The sequence below is a fragment of the Canis lupus genome, chromosome X (assembly GCF_011100685.1).
Source record: "Canis lupus familiaris isolate Mischka breed German Shepherd chromosome X, alternate assembly UU_Cfam_GSD_1.0, whole genome shotgun sequence".
Taxonomy (NCBI): Eukaryota; Metazoa; Chordata; class Mammalia; order Carnivora; family Canidae; genus Canis; species Canis lupus.
Window position 1 is genome coordinate 7,780,524 of NC_049260.1, and position 20,407 is coordinate 7,800,930.

At 40.1% G+C, this 20,407-nt stretch overlaps 2 protein-coding genes across 4 annotated transcripts in view; one reads left to right on the forward strand and one right to left on the reverse strand.

Moving 5' to 3' along the window:
* The window catches only part of ARHGAP6 (Rho GTPase activating protein 6), a 484,849-nt gene that overhangs the window by 108,395 nt on the left and 356,047 nt on the right, over positions 1–20,407 (reverse strand). The window lies entirely within an intron of this gene.
* On the forward strand, positions 9,708–17,205 carry AMELX (amelogenin X-linked). Its single transcript, XM_038586816.1, has 6 exons — positions 9,708–9,761; positions 11,122–11,187; positions 13,131–13,178; positions 14,751–14,795; positions 15,065–15,490; positions 17,047–17,205. The coding sequence occupies exons 2-6, from the start codon at positions 11,134–11,136 to the stop codon at positions 17,050–17,052; spliced, it is 579 nt and encodes a 192-aa protein (XP_038442744.1). The 5' UTR covers positions 9,708–9,761; positions 11,122–11,133; the 3' UTR covers positions 17,053–17,205.

Genomic DNA, 20,407 nt, shown 5'->3' on the forward strand with positions numbered 1-20,407 from the left:
TGATTCCATTTATACAAAATGTCCAGAATAAGCAGAGCCATAGAGATAGAAAGTAGACTCTGGTGGTGGTCTAGGGCTTGGGGGAAAGGAAACACAAAGTGACCGCTAATGAAGACGGGATTTCTTTTCAACAGGTGACGAAAATGTTGTGGAATTAAACTGTGGTGAAAGTTGCAAACTTTGTAAAGATACAAAAGATATACTAAACCTCACTCAACTGTACATGCTAACTGGGAATTTCATGGTATGGAAATTAAATATCAATAAAGTTATTAAAACTCTTTTGATAGATCTTTCACTCAATAATTTCTATCCTTACTAAGCAAGAACTAATAATACTGGAGAGCATTTTTGAGGAGCTCTAGTTTTGCCTGGAGAATATTCTCTGGCAATGCTTTAAATGCAACCTTATATTTTACAGGAAAGACTTTAAGATTTTCTTTATTTCTAAAGTAGCTCAATCTCCAATTGTTCCCATAATGTTATTTGATATGGAGATGCACCACGCACATCTCCACATTGATGCCTTCATGCTGGCCCTGACTTAGCCCAGAGATACCCAGGCGAATGCTTCATCTCCTCCATGGGTTTGCTTGAAAATAACTGCCCTCTTCAAACTTGCCACTCAGCACTTCAAACCCCCCTCAGCCAGCTCTGCTTTTTCCTTCTCCCTAGCCCTTCTCCCTTCTAACATAGCATTATTTACTATATCTATTGTTCGCAGTTGCTCTCTACAGGATTGTGAGGAAGGATCTTTGTCTTTTACTCACTGATGTAGTAGATGAATTTAGAACATGGCTAGCACATGGGACATAATCAATAATTATTTAAACATGTAAGATGCCAGAACACAGGTTGGCACTTAATGATAGCTTCATCATCAGAGTTGTCACCATCAATAAGGATATCATCATGTGGCCACTCTTGCGCTATTATTCCTCACGATTGCACTGTGTTTAGCATTTCATGTTTCCTTACTTGACATTTTTTTAAGTAGGCTCCATGCCCAGCATGGAGCCCAGTGTGGGGCCCGAACTCATGACCCTGAGATCAAGACCTGAGCTGAAATCAAGAGTTAGATGCTCAACCAACTGAGCCACCCAGGCGCCCCTCTTTATTTTACAAAATGTATAAAGACTGTGAACTTCCTGAGGGTAGAGACTGACATGTATTTATTTCTGATATGTCTTTTTTTAGATTGAGATATAATTCACACACCATAAAACTCACCACTTTAAAGTGTACAACCGAGGGGCTTTTAGTAGAGACACAAGGTTTCGCAATTACCACCACTAATTCCAAAATCCTCCTATCACTTCCCTCCCCCAAACCCAAACCCGTTAGCAGTCACTCCCATTGCCCTCTTCCCTGGCCCCTGGCAATCATGAATCTGTCTCTAAGGATTTGCCTATTCTGGGCATTTCCTAAGGATGGAATCAGATAATATGTGGTCCTTTGTGTTTGGCTTCTTTCACTCAGCATGATTTATCCATGTTGTAGCATGTACCAGTGCTCTGTTCCTTTGGATGACTGAATACTATTCCATCATATGGATATCATGCCATATATTTTTATGTGTCCTATGCCTTGGATATTACAGATACTCAATAAATATTTTATACTAATGATTTAAAAATTCTGGAGATGTATGAAATGCTTTTTTTAAAAAAAGATTTTATTTATTTATTCATGAGAGACACACACACTCAGAGAGGCAGAGACACACAGGCATAGGGAGAAGCAGGCTCCATGCAGGGAGCCCAATGCGGAACTCAATCCCGGGACCCCAGGATCAGGCGCTGGGCTGAAGGCAGACGCTCAACCGCTGAGCCACCCGGGTGTCCCTATGAAATGCTTTTGAGAAAAAAATTTAGCACATGACAATGATTTTCCTAAGAGCATGATGATGATAAAGATGATGCACTAGGTAAGACAAAAAAAAAGGAGATTTTATTATGATTGTTTATAAAACTATGTTAGCATTATACTGGGGAAAATGTTGCCTACAATTAGAACAAACCTGCACTCAGTCCACAGATTTCTGTGATGGACTATTACATCTGTTTAATTTCATTCCAAGTAAAAAATTCCCTATAATAAAATGTATGTGCGTAGAATTAGATTAATTTCTGGTCTTCTTCATGATTCATTTCATTCCTCAGAATTATATCAGCTTCAAATCTAGTTAATACTCCAAGCAGACATACCATTCATGATGTGATTTTTTTTTTATAGAGATTTGGAAAATCATTCTCAGCTGCTATCACTGGATTTTACATCAGTTAGGGACGTGAAGAAGAGGCTCCTAGCTGCATCGCTGCTCAGGGCTGTCTGCGTTCAAGGGACCATTAGCTCAAACAGTAACTGGAATGGATACCAGGAGTGACAACACATCACTGATACTTCGGCCTCACCACATATTTCTTGTCCCCTGTAGAATGAGCAGGTCATGTGAAAATCCTATTCTGACACTTTATATTTGTATCCCTGTGGGCAGTTCCTTAAGAAGTGAAGATGAAAAGTATGCCCCTAAACGGCAACAATGCAAGAATGTTCTGTCCAAGAACAACAGAAGACATTCTGTGGAGCAAATATGCGATAATGATCATTTCCAACCTTTTAGGTGGTGAACCATTCCCTGTGTTTCTTTAAATTTTCTCCCTCTGCCCCTTGAGCAAGTACTAAAATTGTCACTCTTAATATTGGAAGTCGTATTTATGAAGAGCTACATGTGTATCGAACGACATCACTAGCTTTCCCTGCCTGATGTCTTCCCATTTTCCAGGCAGTGAGGTAAGCGTACAAAAGAGTCAAGACCATTGGCTCAGGTCAGGCATCGTGGGTCAGTGGCCCAACGATGGTCCTGACCCAGGCCATCCTGCCAAGGACCAGTTTTCTCCACCATCGCATACTGCTTTTGTTCAGAAAATACCAGTCTGTGCATGTGTATGCTGAACCCCAGTAGGTAAGTGCAACTTACTTTGGTGTATTTTGCCCAATAAGCAGAAGGAAAAATGCTTGTTTTCACATTACTGTGTTATCTCTGTTAACACAGATGTAACATTTTCATTCCCGACAGTGACCAGTTAATTATAACCCAAACAACACACTATCCATCTGCATATAATTTCCCATATTGAGAATTGCTCCACCAGATATTTAGCAAATGCTTACAGATCTTTCAAATTACAAGCTGTATGAACTCTTTCTGAGAATGCTTATATTATTAGGATATTTTCTACTACTGATCTAAAAAGGATCCTATCACTTTAAAGAAAATCTTTTTTTTTTTTTTTTTGGTCTGTGATTTTTTTGTTCAGCTTTTTCCCCCTCTGAGAATGAATATTATATAAACCCAGGGCCTATGGGAGATATAGCACTGTCACCTACTCATCATTCTTACTGAACATGATTGAGAAATTATGCCCCTAACTTCTTGAATCTCCCCTGCATTTGTTCCATTCATGGATTACTTAGAATAAATAAAATCTCAGCTTCCCAGAGACTTTCAGAAAGGAGTCTCTTAGGTAATTACTGTTAATGCTTTGGTGATTATCTCCTCAAATGGAGAAGGGAGGGAGGGAGGGAGGGAGGGAGGGAGGGAGAGAGGGAAGGAAAAGAAGGAAGAGGAAGAGGAAGGAAGGAAGAATCGTTTTAGAGAAAGACAACTTTAAACATCTATTTTTTTTTCACTTAACGATGTGTCACAAACATTTTTCTATGTCAACCAATACAGATTAACACCCTCACTCTGAATATTGCGTGTGCCATAGTTGATTTGAACCAGCCCCCTACTGGTAGACATTTTGTTTTCAATATAGTTCGCAGTGGAAACAGCAGGCGCTGGCTATAATTAACTCTTCCCCCAATGACTCAGTGTGTGTGTATCAGTTAATGCACCATCACTGCAGGAGCACAAAGTACAGGACTTCAATCTGAAAGATGGAAGTGGTCCTATTACAATGAATACACCCCTTCCCAATCCACCCAAAGAACAACTGGAATACTCTGGATGGCCTGCCTTCACCATAGTCCCTGGTGCCTTTTGGTGGCACTACTCTCCCTCTGCTCTTTCCTCACCCCTTTCCCGTCCACGAACACAGAGAGGGACACAGAGTATGCAGGCTTCCTGAAGGCGAGAAGGATGGTTTTTGTTCCAACGGCCCCTCTCAGCATTCTCTACTCCAACTCAAGAGTGGAGAATCCTCTCCAGGCTGTGAGTAGCTTGAGCCTGGACCACTGTCCTATTCACATTTGTACTACAAGGCTGGTGACTGTGTTAGGAATATACTAAGTGCTCCATAATGGCTGCTGAAGTCACATCACAATTTTGGTCTTTGAGGAATATGTTCAGAGCTTGTGACCCAGAGCCATCTCCCTTTCCTGTATAGCTCTTTTATTTCCTACTGCTTCATTAATAATAAGTTTTAGCTTTTCTTTTCAGGACACTGGTGGCTTACTAATAAGCCTGTCACCATCTTTGATTACTGCTTGGAATTACCATGACAATGCATTTCCCTCTTCTTACTTTGCCTTTTTTTCTGTTCCCTTACTTCTGTTACTGCTTTTCTTATGCTCCCCATCCCAAGTCTACTCACTTATTGAATGCTGTTAGCCAGTAGACAATCCCTCCTTTTTTTCAAAGCTTCAGACAACCAGCCGCAAAACATAGTTAATTCCAGGGTATTCTGGAATAGGTGCTGATGGCTTGCAATCAACAAAGTATGTGAATGTGAGTGAGAGAGGGTTTTTTGTTTTATTCTTTTCCAATTACTACTTGGGCTGAAGTATTTCTAGAAGCCTAAGAAAATACTACTCCTACTACTACTACTACTACTACTAATAATAATAATAATAATGATAATAAAGCTTATTTGTCTTAAGCAAACAAACTCAGTCACAAATAAGAAAAGATCAAGTGGATCTATCATAGCCTATTTGCTTATAGTAAATTATAGTTTGAACTAACAGATCAGAGCCAAATATAAAAGGATGTTAGGATAATGGATTTGAAGCCTTTTACAGTATCTCCCTTTTCAGGTTCTTATTAGAATCCATTTGCCTAAAAGTCCATAGGAAAAGTTGACAGCGATGCTGAATTATCCATCCTAGCTGTCTAAAAGGCCCATCAAAATCACTAAATCAAGATACCAAGATTTCTTTGTCTATGGAGACTCCACAAAGATCAAGGACTTTTTGATATATTTTCATAATGCCATAGGTAACTTCTTTTCATTTTCTCCATTTAATCAACACATTCAATCTAGCACCTAGCTTGTAAAAGATTTTTCTAGGTAACAAAGAGCTCCCAAAGCAGAATAAGACATAATATCTGACTTCCAAGGGTTGCAAAGGGAAATCACTGTGTTTATTAGAATCACATGGTGGTGGTGTACCTGAGTTCTGAAGAGGGTACAACTCTCCAGCAAAAACAAACAAACAAACAAACAAAAACCAAGAAAACCACAAAACACCAGCCTAGAGAATAATATTTTCTTATAAGTAAATGTCCACAGAAGAAACATTTAAAAGCTGACTTTGACTCTGGTTACTTAAGAGTACGCACTCTTGAAATTATTCCAGAATATTGGACAATCTTGGACCTGCTTTAAAAGAAGACTTGAGAGTTGAGCTCCCACATAAGAAAGGCTTCTGGAACTCCTAACACCTGACTTATTTGCAGATCACCTTACATGTCTCAATCACTGCTGCAAACCAGGAAGTTCAGCAAAGGGGGAAAATTCACAAAACAAAACAAAACACCCTCCCAGCAGTCAAAAAGCAGTGCCACAAGATTGAAATGTCTGAGCTTTTCTCACAAGTGAGCCTCCAGAGCCAACACCGCTTGGGGCATCTCTTTACTTGCAGTCCACACATAATTCTAACAAGCTTGGACATCAGATTTTCCTAGCACACTGTAAATTAGAAGCAGCAAATTAGGAGGGGAGAAGCTGTTAGCATAAGCAACACGGACACAGAAAACGTGATGAGCTGCGAGTCAAGGAAAAGAATAACTATAAAATCTGTTGTTGTTGTTGTTGTTGTTGTTGTTGTTGAGTGCCTACCATTTGAAGCCAGGCATTACAGGAGGTGAAGACATTTAAGACGTGCTTCCTCTCAGAGCTCCAGACTGCTCCGGCTCCTGACTGCCATGGTCTCCCTTCATTAAACGTATTCCATCAGGCCAAAGCAAGGAGACGTAATACTGGTGGGTCAGCTTCTCAGTGCCTGGGATTAACCCGTGCTTTCCCTCATCTCTGACCACCAGCAGGCAGGAACCATCTTATTTTTTATTTGTGCCAAAAAAAAGTAGAAGGCTTCCCAGCCTGAGGTCCTTCCACATGAGGTGCATGTTTTGTAGCCCTGTTTGATCCCACAGACCTCAGGAAGGACACAGAGCACCTGTTTCTGGGCCAGAAGGTGTCCCAAGTGTGATTTCTGATAATCCTTTCTTGGACGCTCTTCCTTCCCACTAAATAAGAATGGGAACCTGTAATCTATAAGCATGTTTATTCACTCATCATTTTGGAGAAAAGCTTTTAGAAACAGTGATCAATTCATGTGTGTATTTGTCTCCTATAGTAATACGAATGGTCTCAGGCTCAACGGCTATTCAACATACACATTCGGAATGAGTGCATAAGTGAATGAAGACACCTTCTCAGGTCATCTTGTCGCAGTTGTCCCAGAGATAATGCCATAGAGGAAAATATTTTATGCTTATGATCCATTTTTTAAAATAGTGATTCTTTTTAAAATGACAAGACAATATCTGACATCAAAGAGCAAGGGAAATAAGAACACAGACACTCTGGAAATGTTATGCCCGCTACATAACAAAGTAAGCAGTCGATCTAGTAAATTCTGTCTTCTTTTATAAACTCAACTTATTCATAAATGAAATAATTGCCTGGAGGAAAAAATTTTCAATTGAAATTTTGTTTTTCTCCCTCAAACATTAACTTTTAAACTGCATATGTGGGACATAAATTAGTGGAAGAAATTTCTGCAGAGAGATCCATATTTTAATACCCTATGACTCAGAATATGCAGTGGGAGAAAATAAACAGAAAGAACCACATCGTTTCTATTGTCTTTGCCATCAAGGCCTGAACAACTGTCCATGGTGAACTGGCAATAACTCACTATCCAGTGGACTAGAGAAAGTAATGCCACAATGAGGGATCTTTCTGTTGATCCTTGTGGACAAATACATGAGCCTCTCATTCTTGAAACAGGACACAAAGTAATGAGATAAATTTTGTAAAACTACAAGACCACTAACAGTTCACCAATGACTTCTTTAGAAGAGATTAACCACAACTTTGCAGGAAAAATCTGTCCTGAATCTCTTCAGCCACCAATATATGTAATTAAATAAAACAGAAAAAAAGATTGGAAAAGATTATGATGTGATCTATACTGCCTTTCCTCTCCCTCCTCCTTTCCTGTACCGCTTTACTGTATACCCCCCACCTCCTTCTCCTCTAAGCAAGCGGATGCCAATTCTCTTAAAATCCATTTCACAACTTCCTTCAAAGAGAAGGAATCCTTCTTGCCTCTGCAATAAACATATTCATAAATAAATGCAATCCCTGGACACAATTGGCTTTTAGAACTATATTCTATATTTGCTTTCATTCATACCATTAGCCTGTTATAATCTTCCACTTTCTTCTCTGTGATTTCTCTCTCTCACTCTCTGATTGAAAGATCTACCTTTTGGGACACCTGGGTGGCTCAGCGGTCGGGCATCTGCCTTCGACTCAGGGCAGATCCTGGAGACCCGGCATCGAGTCCTGCATAGGGCTCCCCACAGGGAGCCTGCTTCTCCCTCTGCCTGTGTGTGTCTCTCTCTCTGGGTCTCTCATGAATAAATAAATAAATAAAATCTTTTAAAAAAAGAAAGATCTACCTTTCTTCACAGGGTCATTCATTCCCTACTAATTTATCTGCAAAGATCAACTTACAATCTTATTTATTAGCACTTTTAAAAACATTTGCTGTGTGCCAAATGATGGGGTTGGGAGGATGATAATTTTCCATTTCCCCCAGAGATGCCTCTTATTTGGTTTTCACACTCATTTTTCTAGGTAGATTCTATAATTATCTCCATTTTACTGATGAGGAAACTGAGGCTCAGATAGGGTAAGCATCTTGTCAATGGTCCCTCCACCCTTGGTGAAGCTGGGGTCTAAGCTCTAGTTTTTAATAGTACTACACTGCCTTTCATGGGTACTTTCTCCTTGAATTTAATTCAGCCAATGCCCTAAAAAGATTACTTAAGAAGTAAAAGAGATCTAGCTATACCACTAGTATCAGATGATCTATTACTAGCATCTGATGATCTAGTCAGTATTCCCTTTACTGATCTAATATTGATGTACAACTCATCAGCTACCTCTTATCACCAGTTACGGATTTGCTTATTAACTGATCAATTGCTAGAATAAAAGAAAAATCCATATGCTTTACTAAGGTAGAAGGGCAAAAGACACACGAATTGAATAGCTAGATCAGAGGTCCTCTTAGAGAGAGAAGCACTTTGGTTATCATTTATGCAAAGGAGAGGCTGCTGAGAACATGGGGATGATGCACACAGCAGGAAGTTAAGGGAGTCTGAGAAAGAAAGAGAGAAATTGGGACTTGCTTATAAGAGAAAATGGGGGCAGCCTGGGTGGCTCAGCGGTTGAGCGCCTGCCTTCGGCTCTGGGCCTGATCTTGGAGACCCAGGATCGAGTCCCACATCGGGCTCCTGGCATGGAGCCTGCTTCTCCCTCTGCCTGTGTCTCTGCCTCTGTGTGTGTGTGTGTGTGTGTGTGTGTGTGTGTGTGTGTGTGTATCATGAATAAATAAATAAAAACTTTTTTAAAAAAAGAGAGAAAATGGGATTAGGCCAGTAGGATGTGGGCAAAGAAAGACCATCATATTCAGAGACGCTGAGTTGTTAAGTGGGATGGGGGAGCCAGGACCATGTCCCACACACACCGTTTAAGTGTGTGGTCTGGTGTGTGACATCCTTTTTTGCCTTGTCCTTCTGGTCGTCAGCAGAAGTTTTGCTACTGTGATCATCTTGAGTTCATGGTTGTTTGGATGGCAGATGCATTGTAGGATGGGGCCAAGTAGAAGGGACTTTGTCCCCTCTTTCAGTGGACACCAGATTGGTGATAAAGGAATGGCCACAAGAACAGAGGAAATACTTTCAGTGAAATAATGGGGAGAGCCTTGGGGGTTTACCAGAGGGGAGAGCCTTGGGGGTGTACCAGAATGGGGGTTTGAATCAACTTATCCTGATCTGAGAGGGCTGGCGAACCCTAGGGGACATGCTGATTACACTACAGAAATTCAACTATCTAACTTTTTTGGGTAAAGAACAACCTTGTTTGCTAGAGCCAGGGAACAGACAATGACATAGCCCCTTCTTAAAAGTAACTTTGAATGTATCAGCATGTGCAGTCAACTTATTTGCTGACTTAAAAACAGTCTGATGAACTTTTTTGCCTGTTAAACCTATTATTGCCCATAATGAAAGACTCTATATGCACTAATCACAACATGCAGCCTTCTGTTTGATCACAGTTTTTAAAACTTCATGATACAGGGGTTTTTAGTTTTACTCAACACATTTTCCTTCCAAAATCTGATTGGTTGCTCTAGATGCCGTGAATGATATAAATTGAGCTCTTAGTTGGAAGAAATCTAAAGGATCAAGCATCCCTGAGTTTCAGACAGAAACTTCCTCTGAATACGCATATTCAAAGGTATGTGGATTTTATTCATTTGGTATCCTTTCTGTTGTACTTATTTCTTTTTTTGCATTTCATGTACAAAAGCTGCAAATGTATTCTGCATTTCTAATACTTTATGCTGTCATCTTCGGTTACTTCCTCAGTCAGACCATAATTAGATTAGACTCTGATTACTTAGATGAATTATTTTACTCTCTAATGCAGCAAAGTCTTTGTATTTTTTAAAATTTTACTTCCAGAATCTCAAAGCACTTTTCAGGGCCAAATTTCACGGCAAAATATTTATTGTAATTACATATCAATTAAGGAAAAAAACAATTTCCCCCCACAGGCTGTCATCTACTACTTTAAAAGCCATTTTGTTTATTAATTACATCAAATAGAACCATCAACTAAATGTGGGGGTTTTTTTCACATTAATTCAAACTTAAGAAAAACAGATTTCGGAGGTAGAAAACATCGGTGCACTTTTTATAGCCAGCATCATTGCACATGGTGTTCACTCTCTACGCACAATTTAAGATCCTTCTTCTGACAGTTTTCATAGTCGACAATTCGTACCAAAAAGCAATGTGCATATTTTAGGATGGCCTGTTTTTCTCCGTGTCCCAAGGGTCATAAAGTGTATAATTATAGCACAGCCAAACAAAAAGGAAGATGTCATTGATTAATATCGAATCTTCCAAGGAGAAGTCCCTCAAAATTCATGGGATAATCACAAAATATTCGCACTGTCCTCTCCTCTCCATTCAACCCATCTTTTGCTCCACATCTGGAACTCAGAGATGTTACCTGAGGGTCTTGCTTGAGGTCCTACCAATCGAAACACCTGGAACTTCACTCCACTCCTTCCTTACCCTATTTTGGTAGATTATTTCAATGTCTTTTCTCAGACGATTAGTCTTTGTTTTTAACAGTAGCAATGCTCAGGTGGACGGTGCAAACAAACCATTTTTGTGCCTCCTCGTTCTGAAAGTATCACATACTGTGCACCCTGAAGATCTCCACAGCTTTTAGAGCCAACTCTGTCCTCGTGGTCATTAATTGTAAGCTACATCTAGCTTCTATGACCCCACAGGCTGCACAGGTATGGGAAAATAGCATGTCAAATCATGTAACGAGAGTTTCACATCACTACAATTTGTTGAGCTCTCAACTAAATGAGAAGCATCCTTAGCACTATTGTGCTTCCAAAAGCAATGAAATGAGCTCAGAACTGGAAATCACGTGTGAAGGAAGTAAGCTCACAAAGAACGGTCCTATTCATTTTGACTAGTGACAGACTAATATGGATTGTGTGGGTTTTATAGAGCATTAATTATGTCCATATCTGCAAAAAGATTTTTTTTTAAAGTGTCAACTGCTATTTCAGGGCCATCGAGAAATGGGGACCTGGATTTTGTTTGCCTGCCTCCTGGGAGCAGCCTTTGCTATGCCCGTGAGTAAAATACCCCTGCATAATATTCAATTTCACAAGCTTGGAAATAAAAGTCTGCCCCACAGTTGGTAAACTTTAGGGTTTAAGACAGTACAAGATCAGATGTCCTCAAATGTCTCTGTGTTTAAGAAACACTTGGAAGAGCTTGTTATAAAAAAAAATATATTCCCAGATGCCTCCACCCAAGACTGATTCAGTAGAGCAGGAGTGGGGGGAGTGCCCAGGACTCTGCATTTTAACAAGCACCTCAGGAGATTCTGTGGAGACAATTAACTTGTAAATATCATCGCCCATCTCTAGATGGAGGAAACTTTTAGAAGGGACCCTTGAAAGGCCTCCAGAGAAAGTGCTCGAACAGCTTAGGCAAATACTACAAAAATGCCAATTTTCTCTAAAACCCAATTTCTAACGAGTGTCCAACTCTCTTCCTGCCCTCCAAACTCTACTGCTGTTACCGTCGGAGGGTAAGATCTCTGTGTTAGGAATTTCCTTCTTGAACCATCTCCTTGTTGTCAGAGGCCCCATCCCTTTGGGTGCACCTGTTAAGCACACGGGGGCTTCCGTGTGGTTGTCCAGAATCCTACCTATGCCCGATACATGTGGATATTTCCTACATTCAAATGGGCCACGTACCAGGAAGTCTGACCCATCCTCTTTAGACATAGGTACACAAGGTCAGAGAGCTTAGATCACAGGCAGGCAAAGCAGGACCCATCTGCTTTTCGGTGGCATAGAGAGCAGTTGATACAACCAGAAGCCAGCAAAGCTTGCATATCTGCCTCCTCTCTTCCTCTCTCACCCACAAGACCAAGATTCTGTGCTGTGCCTTCCTGAAATCCTGCATTGTGGCAATTCCTAGTCCCCTGAGGGGCCCCTGTATTACAAATTGAGCCCTTCTCCCACTCTTCAACCAAACACCCCTACTCCCTGAGGGTTTACATCAAGAAGGTATAGGAAAGGCAGTTACCCGACTAAAATAATTCCCATTCAGATGAGAGCAAATAAACTCTCTTATAAAATACAAGCATTTAAAAATAATAGAGCCTTAATTAGCTCCCTGTCTGAGGGAGAGGATCCATACGAGCCTCCCTCCTCTCCCTCTCCCCCACTCCAGGGCCAACCCACAGTGCACAACGCAGGCATCGGTCATGTGGCCTCCTTTTGACAGGACAGACAGTCCTGGTGTAGATAATTATTTGGTCTGGTTTTTTTATTTTGAACTTGAAATTTTGTCTGCCATAAAAACTTTGACAGAACAATAAGAAGAATCAGTTTAAATTTCAGAAATCAACTCTTTCACTTTCCATGGGATGTTTAATGTTTCCACTCTACTGCACGCATCTCCTCATTCATCAAGAATTCACAGGTGGTTGTTGCTTCTCATTGCCCTCAATGTGCTTTGCGTGGCAATTGTGAGGAATCTCTTGGATCCTTCAGGACTTACCCACCCCCTGATCTATAAGGGAAGGTTTGTGAGACAGTTCTCTTCTTGTCGGTATTTCATAATCGTGTAAGACAAACCCATCTCTCTTTCCAACGTGGAGTGAGTTGCATTAAGACACAGGTTGGCAGATGGGAGAGAGTAGGATTATTTGACAACAAGGATGGGGGCGTGTCCAAAGATCACTGAAGGATAAATGTGTGCTGGTTTTTGCTTCCAGGTCTTAGGAATGTCATTCGGTTGTTCTGGACCTCTTTACAATAAGAGGGCTCCTCTTCTACACAGGGTACATGTCCAAACGAAAAGGAGACCTCAAATATATTCTGCACCCTATAGATTTTTTAAAAGTAGCTTCAAGCTCTCTCAATGTGAACAATTGCATATTGACTTAATCTCTTCCTCTCTCTCTCCCTCTCTCCCTCCCTCCCTCCCTCTCCCCCCTCCCCTCTCCCTCTTCTCTCCCTCTCCCTTTCTTTTTCTTCTCCTTTCCCCTCTATAAAAGCTACCACCTCATCCTGGGCACCCTGGTTATATCAACTTCAGCTATGAGGTAATTTTTCTCTTTACTAATTTTGACCATTGTTTGCGTTAACAATGCCCTGGGCTCTGTAAAGAATAGTGTGTTGATTCTTTATTCAAGATGTTTCTCAGTCCTGCTTTTTCAGTTCCCATTACCAGCTTCCTGGTTTAAGCCCTGATGGGTTGCCTCAAGCCTGCACTGCCCCAGCATACTCCTACTTGGCCTCTCTGACTCAGTTTCTCCTCCTTATATGGCTATAAGGCTATCCATCATGAACCACCACTCAGGGTGGGGCTGCATGGTAGGGCAGGAAGTGAACTCTGGCTGAACAGCTTTGTTCTATTCCAGCCTGTGAAAGGTAGGGGAGTCAGGTAAGATGTTAAAGATCCTTTCCAGCTAGAAACTCCTGATTCTAAGATGTTCACACTCTATGTGTCTCCTTTGTTCATCTTTACTGAAAGATCAGTGATCAGTGACCAAGCAGTCTGTGAGACATTCTGCAGAGCAATGGAAAGCATGAGATTTCTGGAAATCAGGTTTGAGGCTCTCCTCAACCCCATACCAATCACGTGACCTTGGGCAAATCATTTTCTCTCTCTAAAACTTCGGTTTCCTCATCTGGAGAAGGGAAATAATTATAATACCCAGACTTCAAAACATGGCTTGAGGAGCAAAATAGTTAAGCAACATAAAATGTGTTTTGTCAAGTATAATTTGAGCAAAGATAGTAATTGTTTGTTGTACTGATACCAAATGTTATCCTGTAACATGAAAGAGCCCCCAGAACAGAGGTTAACCAAGTATATACTGTGTAGGGAGAGATGAAACTCTTATTTCCTTCATAGGTTCAGATGGCAATCTGTGAATCTGTTTACTCATACAAGCTGAGGAAAAGTATTAATAACAATTTAAGCAAAGATCTTCTAATAGACCTTAAAAAGTTGACATATTTGACCAGAAAACCTGTGTTTCTAGGATGAGGGACAGATTTTCTGCCTTATTTTTCATTGTGATATCAGATCAAAAAAGGATATGACTAATGTTATATCACATTAATTTTTTTTTGTTCTGCTCTTGCAAAGAAGAGCAGGAACTGTGGAATTCAACAGAATTACTACTTCTATGACCTCAGCCAAGCTCATGAACATCTTTAACTCCCCATGAGCTAGTCTGTAAAAGTGAGGGTGACGATACTTGCCTCACAGTATGTGGGAATACATGAACAATGTGTGTGATGGACGTCATGTAGCGCCTAACACCCCAAGAAATACCTGACAAATGTTTACCTTACTCTTTCTTCTGTAGAACTCGCACTTTTGGGCCATTAGTATATTTCTTAAAGATTTTATTTATTTATTCATGAGAGACACAGAGAGAGAGGCAGAGAAATAGGCAGAGGGAGAGGCAGGCTCCCTGTGGGGAGCCCGATGCGGGACTCGATCCCAGGACCCCGGATCATGCCCTGAGCCGAAGGCAGACGCTCAACCACTGAGCCACCCAGGTGCCCCTTGGGCTATCAATATTGACAGGACTGCATCAGTGAGTCTAAATTTCATGCAACTAAACTAAAGCAAATGTATTCTAATGTCTCTTTTTCTTAAGGTGCTTACCCCTCTGAAGTGGTACCAGAACATGATAAGGCATCCGGTATGTAGATATTTTTTTCTTTATTCCCTTAAAATACTAGGCATGCATTTCAATTCCCTTTTAAATGAAATAACATATCTATCCCACATACAGACACTAATGGAAAATCTAGTCTGTAAAAGGTCATATCTGTGTACACAGTTAGAAATTCTTGCACAGGAAAAAAATGAATAACTATTCATAGTAATAATGACAAAGAAAACATGACTACTTCTCCAGCTGGAAGTCAATGGAGCCGATGGTAAACCTGACTCTTTGTTTCTCACCAGTACCCTTCCTATGGTTACGAACCCATGGGTGGATGGCTGCACCACCAAATCATTCCCGTGCTGTCCCAGCAAAATCCCTCGAATCACGCCCTGCAGCCTCATCACCACATCCCCATGGTGCCAGCTCAGCAGCCCGTGGTCCCCCAGCAACCAATGATGCCAGTTCCTGGCCAACACTCCATGACTCCAACCCAACACCACCAGCCAAACCTCCCTCTGCCTGCCCAGCAGCCCTTCCAGCCCCAGCCCGTCCAGCCACAGCCTCACCAGCCCATCCAGCCCCAGCCACCCGTGCACCCCATCCAGCCCCTGCCGCCACAGCCACCTCTGCCTCCGATGTTCCCCATACAGCCCCTGCCCCCCATGCTTCCTGACCTGCCTCTGGAAGCTTGGCCAGCAACAGACAAGACCAAGCGGGAAGAAGTGGTGAGTATCCCTCAAAGCCACTACATACAACACCTGGGAAAATGGTAAAGCAAAATTGGTCTCCAGAGGTCTAAGTTCTCGAACAATCCAGGGTATAGGGTTTCAGTAGCTACACAGGTCAATGACTCTATTTGTCCAAGCATGTGTTGCAACTTTGTATTATAAATAAGTTTATCCATGAAGCTTAGTAATCAAGACCATGATTCCCTTAAAATATGGGATTATTTTAAATCTCTCCCAGAATATGTATTGCTGAAACCCATTAATTTTAAAGACAGCATAATGGAACATCAGATCTCCTTATATTTTAAGAGTTGGACTAATAAGAATAGGCTAGAATTGCACTCAAGATTTTACAAAGGGTAATTCTTGAGAATGGGGAAGGATGCAAATATCCAAACAGGCTATGAAAGGTAGGTGGGAAATCTCTTCGAAGACCTCTTGAACTTCCTTAAAGGAAGATTACCTGCCTAGAGTGGATTTTAATCTAACTTGGAGGAAGCTAGACAGTTTATTAGATTCCTTTTCAGTGCTGGGTTTGTAGATTAAACTTTTAGCAAGAAGTTTTCACAATTAAGAACAAAATTAATTGCACTACAGTCAGTTCTTCCAAATGAGTGGGAAGTAGCCAATAAAATAAATGACTCATACGCATATCCATAAACCCTTATTCTGTGTATATGAGATGATGTAATTCTGCTGCATATGTAATTCCAACTTATAAAGGTTATTGATGATCTTCTACTGAGAAGCAGTGAGGGGTGAGGTAGGGGTGACCTGGATGGGGAGCTAGGATACCCAGGTTCCAGTTCTGGCTTTGCCTCCAAAGAGGAAACAGTATTGTACAAGTTACTTCAAACTTATGGGTGTTTTCCCTTGTTTAAAATAAGAGAAAGTGACTACCTCAGATAATTTCAAGCCTCCGTCCAAGTACAAATACCACAGTCTCCCACCAAGAAATTATATGGTATGTGCCACATATGGCTCCACAATGATGGGCATATCTCTGGAGAATATGGGGCAGAATTTTTGAAGCTGTATCCCCAATAATTTGGTGCCTATCGTCAATCCTTCTAGTTTAAGGTAATGTTCCCTCGTATAGAAAATGCATTTATTTATCACTTCATTAATGATTCAGGCCATGAACTTTATAATGTGCCCGAGCTATTTATGGAAAGGTGACTTTGGGCAGGTAGTTTAAAGTCTTTTTAAAACTTCTGTGTAGAATCAGAGTATAAATATGGGTAGCTTCTTAGAGTTGTTTTACAGAAAATAAAATCAAGTGATGAGCTCAGGAAGCGCTCAGGGAAGGGTAGCTATTGCTACTTGATGATTGCAAAAGAGTTGCAAGTGTCCTAAAGGCAGGGACATCCATTCTGGATATCTCCTCTCTAATGACAATGAGATAACAAAGAAACTTTGACAATTTATAGAGTTCGATTTAAATGGTTGTACATCATTCTGGCAAAATGGAAGCCACACATGTGACTGTAAATGATACTCACTAGGAATATTTGTCAATTATTTTAATTCTTCCTTTTGTTATTATTTTTAAGGATTAAGACATCAGAAAATGAGACAACTGAAGCAAATACTTCAGGTGCTTTCAGAATGACACAAGAACATGATGAGTTTTGCCTGCCATCACTTCACTTAGTAAATTCTGTAACTAAAAATCAGTACCATTAGCAAACAATAAAATGTTTTAAAAATCAGTCATGTCTTTGTGTTGCTTTAAGCTTAAAAGTTCATGTCTCTTCAGAGAACATATCAAAATGGCTATTCTTGGATAAAGTAGGGGGTGCTCATTCACACCTACAAAACTGACCATTCTGCAGGCAAATGAGGACTATTTTTCCTCTAAGAGAAAATTAACATCATCTCAAAACATTTAAAAAAACCAGAAGTTTATACAGTAGTTACAATAGTAGATACAGTGAAAAATTATGAACATGTATAGTCACTGAAACCGAATCAAAGGGAAGTTTGTATGAAGAATTCTTTAAATTGAAAAAAATAAACTTGTGAGAAGTGTTTATATTACAAAACAAATTAAGACTTGGAACACAGGCTTTATACCTTGTACTGCATTAGTAACCAAAATCCAATCTTTTGATCTCATTCTACTGAAAAAGATTTTTAAATGAAATTATGTGATAATATTCTGAATTTTAAATTATTGGAGTAATCAGTTTTCCTAAGAAAACTTTTATTATATAGAGCTTCAAGTAGAGAATCACAGTGATTTTGTATACAAGTCATTTCTTTCACTTAATAATTTTTAAGATGATAAATTGCACTGTATAGTCTTCAAAATGTTAACAGATGCATAAAATGGACTCAATACAAGTTTTCTTTCCCACTCATATTTATATTCTAACCCTTTTTTCCTCCTACACCCACACAGAATTGTAAACAATCTTTTTAAGGTTTACATTACACAGCACCCACAGTAACCTTATTCTAGTACCTTTATGATCAAGCCTCCTTAATCATTTTCTGGAATGAATAAACATAACTTTACTGGGAGGGTCTTGATATTTAAACAAATAACTTGATTTAAAAGAATTTAGATCCTATAAAAAAAGTAAGAAAGCTTTTAATGAATTCTCATGAACCAATTCTAATCAGTTTGGTAAATATTTATTTATCACCCCTTAGGGTAAGGCACCATTCCACGGACTGGTAAAAACAGTAAGTTCCCAACCTTAAGGAATCTAGAGCCTACCAAAGGGATAGAATAAGCTCACAGATATTGATAAGAGAAGACCTAGCAGCATTAACACTCTGACAGAAGTATGGTCAAAATGCCCTGGCACATACAGCAGACTTCCTTAGCTAGCTGCGCAATAGCTTTCCTCACCACTCATTCCTTGTTGGCAGAGCTGGAACTATTCCCAGCATCTGGCCTTCCACAAACTCAGGGCACATGAGCCCCTTCCCATCCCAGGGAATGAATGTTCATTCCTCCGTGCCAGTTACAGCATCAATTACCATAATATAACCATAGCCATGCCAAATATGGCTTTGATTCCCTTTGCTGGTGACTGGTTTAGGGATGGGTTGTGATGGAACCTGAGCAATGAATGAGGCCCCAAGGAATGTCTGCTAGGAGAGAAGGAGCTTCTTGGGGGGAGGGGAGATTACTTTCCAATTAAAAATACACACACACACACACACACACACAAGCTAGGAAAGAGTGCTGCTCTATCTTTGGATCTACTTGTTTGAGGATGTGATGCCTGGAGCTGTGTCTGCCATATTATGACCAGGAGGGACAAATGGAAAGAGGTGAAGCCCCTAAGTCTCTGGAGCCATCACTGTGTCTCTGAATTAACCAATGCAGGAACCATGTGCCCCTAGATGGATGACACTATTTCCGTGCTAGTGTTTTTCAATCGCGGGTCATGAATGATTAATGGGTTATGACATCGGTATCAGGAGCCCCATGAATTTTATCATGCCAGTGAACTGTCTCTCCCAATAATGTAAAGCTTATTTGGCTAGAACTGAGAACTATTTTGTCAGTGACTTCCCTGAAAAAAAATCCAATCGATAGAGATATATATCCTGGTGTAGTCTCCAAAACATATGCCTCCCCACACACTGCCTTTCACGGTTCACGAAAATATTGCCATTACATTTATTTCTTCTGAGAAACATTTTAAGGGTGTAAGGGATGATGTTACTTGGAGACTATGTGTGATATTGGAAAAAACACAAACTTTGGAGTCAGACTGGAATTGCTCTCAATTTTTCTGATATAAGAGGATTCTCTATTTGGAAAAGTCACTGACAAAATAACTCCCCTTTTATAAGGATTCAAATTATACATATACATATACATATACATATTCAAATCACATTTTGAATTACAGGGGAAAAGTCAGGTTTTGGACTCTGAAGACTATTCGCCATGGAGTGAGATGTACTGCATAAGTTAATTTTTTTTTTTGCATAAGTTAATTTTATGAGAAATGGAAACTTGCATATTCAATGGCCAAACATGTGTTTTAATATAATCATTTTCATGGTAGGCTATAATGGACAGTATTCCGTCGCATTAAACAATGTATATCAACCACAACATAGCATCTCCTTGATGATCCAGAATGAGATTTATGAGCTCCTGTCAGTGAGGTGTGCCACCTTGGCATTTCAGAGACCATAAGGCTCTTTTATGCCTGTTTTAAATTGCCCTCTCATTGTAACTCTTCCTTTCTGCTCTTGGCTATCACTTCTTTTTGTTAATGTATATTTGCATCTTGTAACATGTAGCTTATTTTGGATACATATTCTCCCTAACAAAATTAAGTGCACTGGCCTTGGGATTGTGACTTCCGAAGTTCCACAGTCACTTTGAGACTATCTGATTTTGTGACTCCCCAACTGTGGCAGATGGTCACAACTGACAAAATTCTGGCATGTAGACATGTGTGGCTATCGCCACATAGTATAACATAGCTGATGTAAATTGAATAAAACGGAACATTTCTTATTCATTAAAACTCAGGTGTAGTCAGCTGCCCAACATTATATTTGAGTAAAATATGGAAGAAAATCGCTAGATGCTAACAACCAAGACTCAAAGCACAGGCTGAAATAAATAGCAATACTAACCATAAATGCACTAATAAACCCAAACTTATATTCAAAGAATTCTTAAATCAGGAAAAAAGCAAAAGTAGATTATTTATGAAGCTGTACTGTGTCTTTGAAGTTCAGCTAAAGAGACAAATGAAGTGAGGAATTCAGTTCAAGGAAACTCCTTCTCACCATGACCACTCTCATGTCACTAATAAATTTGAAATCTGTTCTGCCTTTATTCACTTTCTGTTGGTTAGGACATTGGGGAGTGGGGTGCAAATACATGTCTAGAAATTACCCTAAGAGAGGCATCAAAATGCATGAAAAGAT